Here is a 6,556-nt window from a genome sequence, read left to right on the forward strand (position 1 = left end):
CACATGTTTATGAAGGTGTTTATGAATATCATGAAAAATCCCATCTTTCATTTGATGCTTTGGAATGGTGGAGGAGTAATAACTTAAAGTATAAAATCTTATCACGAATGGCAAGAGACATACTCGTTGTACCAATCTCTACAATAGCATTAGAATCAACATTTAGTGCTCGAGGAAGAGTTATTGATGCTTATCGTTCTAGCTTGACTGAAGATAACATCCAAGCTTTAATATGTGGTAAAGATTGGCTACGTAATAAGTATCGCTTAAAGACAAAACAAAAAGTATAAATTTAACCAATTGAAATTATTTTATAATTTAATTATATTAATTAAATTTTAATAGAAATCTGACTTTATTTTTTATGTATGAGGAATCAACATCTCAGCATGTGAGATTGCCTATATGAATCTATTAAAAGATTTTTTGTTTCTTAATTTTTTTTTCTATTCTTAATTCTTGTTTTTTGTTTTCTACATCTACAAATTGTGTGACAACTTATATAACCTTGGAATTGTATCTGCAGGGGAGAGAAGATGAAGAGAAGTTTTTTTGCTACTACAAGCATCATGATGTATTTGTTGGATTCATGTAGTTATTTTAATTTACATAGTATGGATTGATTTGTTGGGTATGATGAAATATATGTTATTTAATTTGAGCATTTTGCTTCTGAGAGTGGCTTAAATGCAAATTGTGATGAGTTGTTGTTGTGATTCATGGTTCTGTTTGGACGTTGAAATTGTGATTTTTGTTTTAGTAATAGAATTGAAATTGTGATTTTTGTTTTAACAATAGAATTTGAGTATTTTGTGAAGTTGATTCATGGTTCTACTTGGAAGTTAAAAATTAACAGACTAACGGACCAGGTCAGACCATTTGTTTTTTATAAATGGACCAAGTCAAGCTAATAGTTAGACTCATACTATGTTGTCGGGCAAACCAAATTAAAATTTTTTGGCATAGACTTGGAATTTTCGGGACAAAACTCGGCTCATTCCAGTCCATTTTCACCCCTACTTATGACCCTTATTTTTATGAGTTGAATTTTGTTATTTTGATAATTTAAATTGAGAATCATAGGGTTAGTTTTTTTTTTGAAAATTCTAACTTTCTGTTTAGTCACTTTTTCTATGTGCTTTCCGCATCAATTTTTAGATTTGTATTTCAAACATAAATAAAACAAGGGAATTGCTTTTGTTATGTAACATAACCTAAAAGCAAATTTCCTACTCTCACAAAAGGAGGAGAGAGGAGAGAGGAGAGAGAATAGGAAAAAGAGAAAAAAATTAAAGTGAGTCCCATATAAATTTTGTGTGTGTAGGAAGAAGATTTTAGGTTATGTAACATAATAAAAACAATTCTCATAAAACAAATGGAATATTTATGAATTTTTTTTTTCATTTCCTTTATTATTTTCTTTTCCTGCAATATAGACCTTTTCCCGTAAGCTTCCAACACGTCTGGGAAAGTGAACAGAACTAGTTGATCGAGTATAAATAGACTTTCATTCGCAATTTCATTTGTCATACAATCATGGCATGATTTGATTAAATATTTGCAAATGTAAGTTTTAACTTTTATTAAAGGAGAAAGAGAAATGCAATAAGTGTAAAGAATCACTTCAATGCAAAACATTAAGGTTTTGGGTTGAAGTGGTTCTTTACATGGTATAAGAGTTTGAGTGATTATAAGGTCACAAGTTCGATCCTCACCGTCCCCACTTTAAAGTAGAATTAACATAAAAGCACAAGTAAATCAAAAATTGGGCCTGTGCAATATTCACACTTCTAGCTCAACGGACTCTTGCATGAGGAGATTAGTTAGAGAATAATATAAATTATTAAAAAAATTCTCATCTAACACCTTAAAATTTTGGGTTGAAGTGGTTCTTTACCATAAACTTATAAAAGTTTCATTGGCATTTTATGTCAGTTCAACTTAAGGTAAACCATTAATTTACTCTCATTAAAACCAAGGTGCGCTTAGTGCTACTTCCGCTCAACTCTCTTCCCATTTAATATATTTATATAGATTACACATATATAGGAATTTCAATTCAAAATCTGAAAGTGACAAAGCCAAATTGATTGAGTTTTCTTTACTTCCTTAGATTGTAATTTCAATAAAAAATTAGATAGATTGAATTAGATTATGTGTTTAGAATTTAGGGATAGATTGGATAAATTGTAATTAGATTACGTGTTCAATTCTCATTTATATAATAATTTCAATGGTTTCAAAGACACAATGATAGAAGTAGTGCGAAAAGGAAAATTTTTGAATGTAACAAACAACACTATTGCAGCATGAGAAGCATTAGACTTCAGCGGGCACACGTTTGTACAAGTGTGAGGGCAACCTCGGAGAAGCCACAGCCTGTAGTGGGGTCCTCATGTATGTCACTAATCCAGGATTCTCTGCCATGTCAATCTCCTCAGGCTTTATTCCTTCAGGTGGGACCCAACAGAAATGGTGTAATAGATGACCCAACATGGATGTCACCAAATTGATTCCAAGTTGTGCACCTGGGCATACCCGACGACCTGCTCCGAACGGCAATAGCCTAAAATCATGGCCCTTCATATCTACATCCTCTTCAAGAAATCTCTCGGGTCGAAACTCCAATGGATTCTTCCACACAGCCGGGTCACGTGCTACTGCCCATACATTTACATGTACATTGGACCCTTTAGGAATATCATACCCACCAACCTTGACATTTGAGTTGGCACGATGTGGGAGCATTAGTGGTGTTGGTGGGTGCAGCCTCATAGCCTCCTTGGCTACACATTGTAGATAAGGTAAGTTTGAGATGTCGGTTTCAGTCATGACCCTTTCAAGCCCAATGACCCGGTCTAGCTCCTCTTGGGCCTTATGTTGAACCCTTGGGTTTTTTATCAACTCAGCCATGGCCCACTCTACTGAGATTGCAGTTGTGTCCATCCCAGCTGTGATCATGTCCTATCAAATGAAGAACAAATTATCAATTATAACACCAAAGACTTGTTAAAATTTTAAGAAAGCTATAAGCATACTTGTCTAATAATTAACATGAAACAATGGGAAATGATCTATTTACAATTTTTTTTTTTTACAAATTACACTAAGTATGACCGTTCATACACTCTTGATTGAAATATGATCGGTCATACTTAGTGTAGTTTGTAAGATTTTGTAAACAAAAAATTTGTAAATATAATTTTTTCATTAACTGCTAATACAACGTACCCAAAGAAGACCAATGATGGTGTCTTCACTAAGATCATATTTGTCTTGCAATGTGAGGAGGGCATCAACAAAATGTTGCTTGACGCCACCAGATTCCTTGCGTGCTTGAGTATGCTCTTCCATGATGGCTCTGGTGAGTCTATCCCTTCGAGCTCCATGCTTGGCAAAAGCTTCCTCTTCTAGTGGGAACATCCAACGCAGCCAAGGGATGTGCTCTGCCATAGCCAGAGATGCTCCTAGCTTTAACCCATTTGACACAATAGCCTTGAATTCTACACCTTGCTCATCCATCACACCTTCTGAATTCACAAATCTTTTTCCAAATGCTAGCCTGGTGATGTTGTTGAATGCCACAGCCCCCAAGTACTTCTTCACCAGTAGACTTTTCCCCATATTTTCTGCTTTTAAGTTATGCAAATACACATTTTTGGTCAACAAGTATAAAAGACAAAATGCATAGGAAAAACTTATTTTTATACAAAATTGCAATTTTGATCCAGATGTAACATTTTTTTTCCCTCATGAAGATGTTGACTTTATGATTAACACATTTAAGTTATTTATGGCAACCCATACAACAATGTCTATACGATTAAGAAGTCTCATAACTTCAAATCAACCATTTCACATAGGTAAAAAAATACCAATAAAAATGTGGGGCCGACTCATCTTAATGAGATGATTAAGATCGGTATAAAAAAAATACTTTGGGCCGTTGATTTTATTTTGCGTGAAACTTCGTCAATCAAAGTTTCTAAAGTGTGGAAAAATTAGGTAGAACGTCGGTCTGTGAGTTGCATAATCATGGAAAATTTGGTGGTGGGGGAAAGAAACAGCTAATATATAAATATAATGAGTCGTGTGGTTTAGAGGATAAGAAAGGGAAAAGACATCAAAGTAGCTTGAACATATAATAGACAAGTCCGGCATCATATTCATAGTCCAACCAACTTTATCTAACCACATGATTAATAATTAGGTAAAGCTTTTTTATTTAAAAAATGAAAAAAATAATTCCTATTTTAAAGTTAAGAAATAAGCCTCGGTTAAACCAAACATTTTGTCGAAGTTATTTGATTTTACCAGAGTAATTGTTCATTATTAAACTACTAGAGCCAATTCTCATTAGCAGTTAAAACTAATTTCATTTTATTCTTATGAATAAAAAATGCTTAGCTAAGGTGATTAGAACGGTTAACAATAAATTGACCCCAACCGGGAAAAGAAAATAGAGATTGTACGGATTTGAGTTAAAAAAAAAAAAAACATTTTTACACGAAAATTTTGCTTAATACAAACAAACAGACATTATCGCTTATGATTTCACTTTTCTAGTTTGGTAATCATATATTACTATAGAAATTAAATAATTTTAAAGATGAGTTACTCAAATTTAATTTTTTTATTTACTACTTATAAAATCAAAACAATAAAACATAAATCGCAATTTATTTTAATATTTATCATTAGCAATAAAACGAAAATGACAAAAAAAATAAAAAAAAATGAGAAGTCTCCGTGATTTAAAGTTGTCATTTTAGAGAGACAGACACGTAATAATATTTTTTATTTAAAATTTAAATTAAAAAACACTCACTTTCTCTCATATTATTTTTACTTCTTGTGTCTATCTATCTTCTAAAATGACATAACTTATGTCATTTTAATATGACAACTATCAAACCCAAAAACAAATACTTATAAAGAAACAAAATAAAATCAAATAAAACGGCCTAAGTGGGCCATCCATGTACCCCACCCCGTGGTGAGATTTTACTGAACAAATACGATATAGTATCAAAAACAAAAATTATCGCTATCCAAAAAAACAAAAACAAAAATTATCCCAAATTCGGCATAGGCAAAAAAAAACTAATAGAAACCCCAGTCATGACATTCATTATTCATCAATAACGCAAACCAAAATCATGCCACAAAACAACAAAAGCAAAAGAAAAAAAAAAAACACATTAATTTTTTTTTCTTCTTATTTTGACCAAATAGATTAGAAAAAACAGATACATACCAGGATTGGTGCAGTCCTTGAAAATGAACTCAACCATGGCTGTGACCTCATCTTCTCTAATAGGTCTCAACGCTTCAAGCCTCTTGGGTGTGAAGAGTTCAAGGGTGCAAACCTTCCTCACCTTAACATAGTGTGGTCCATAATCAGCCCATATAAGATCCTTCCCATCTCTGCTGAACTTCGCCGCCGATCGGCTCCGGTGCCGGTCAGCGAGTTGCTGATCATTCTCCTTCAGAACCTCTCTTGCCAACTCCGAGTTCGAAACGACAACGTTTAAGGTCGAACCGAACCAAACCGATATGATGGGTCCATAAGACTGTGCCCACTCTGCAAAGCACCGGAACCTCACCGGTTTTATGTCGTAAAGGTTTCCGACGACCGGCCATGGCCGTGGACCCGGAGGGAGCTTGAACCTTAGCCTCTGGTAAAGCTCGTAACATAAGAAGAGGGTGATGACTGAAAAAGGTATTATCAGAAGCAACGCCATAGAAAAAAAAAAGATGAGGTTTTTGGTTATGAATGATTGTGGAGTTTGTGTTTCTAGGAAGGGTTGGAGGAAGGTTGATATTGATATATATCAGAGAGAAAAAGTGGGAGTAGGTGAAAATTGGATGTATGTGTAAACGTAACGTTTTCTACATGCTAAGCACGTATATTTAATTTTCTGCTTCATTTGGTTTACTACTTTTATTTCTGTAGGTGTACATAAAGGGAAAAAATATTTATTCTTTTATTTTAAATAAGAAAAAGACATAAATTATTATTTTTTATTTAAAATTTAAATTTAAAAATAACCCCTTTTTTCTTTCATTATTTATTTCTTTCTCTTATATGAAATAACATATTTTTATTTCTAGTAAAACACCAAACCCGTAAATAAGTTACCACGAATTGATTTGACGTTACCAACCACATAGCATGTTTATATAGTAAAGCAAAAATCAAATTCAATATGTATAATAATGAGGTTGGCTGAGCAGTTTTCTAATCGTTTTGACTTTTTGTTGAAATAAAGGTATTGTTATATGTATTATTATATTGGGTTTCTTAGCAGTGTAGGTCGTGTAAAGCTTATAATATATTTGTAGAATAAAGTTTTCAAAAAATATATAATTTTTTTTATAATATTTTGTTAAAGATTATCTCTCTCTCTCTCTCTCTCTTTTTCGGGTAAACAAGATTCTCTCTCTTTTATTTTGGAAACAAAGGTTTTCACACTTCAATCTTGGAAGTGTTCGCCATATACAAATTACAATGGTGGAGCCAGTTTTTTTTTTAGGGGGCGAAATTACATAAATT

At 32.9% G+C, this 6,556-nt stretch overlaps 1 protein-coding gene across 1 annotated transcript; it reads right to left on the reverse strand.

The window, feature by feature from the left end:
• Positions 1-2,206: 2,206 nt before the first annotated feature.
• On the reverse strand, positions 2,207-5,862 carry LOC133312710 (cytochrome P450 98A2). The gene is made up of 3 exons (XM_061513954.1): positions 5,258-5,862; positions 3,232-3,629; positions 2,207-2,964 (listed from the first exon to the last, which is right to left on the reverse strand). The coding sequence occupies exons 1-3, from the start codon at positions 5,742-5,744 to the stop codon at positions 2,320-2,322; spliced, it is 1,530 nt and encodes a 509-aa protein (XP_061369938.1). The 5' UTR covers positions 5,745-5,862; the 3' UTR covers positions 2,207-2,319.
• Positions 5,863-6,556: the final 694 nt, after the last annotated feature.

The sequence above is a fragment of the Gastrolobium bilobum genome, unplaced genomic scaffold (genome assembly GCF_033153095.1).
Source record: "Gastrolobium bilobum isolate Gb01-03AN ecotype WA unplaced genomic scaffold, APGP_CSIRO_Gbil_v1 utg14484, whole genome shotgun sequence".
NCBI classification, from domain to species: Eukaryota; Viridiplantae; Streptophyta; class Magnoliopsida; order Fabales; family Fabaceae; genus Gastrolobium; species Gastrolobium bilobum.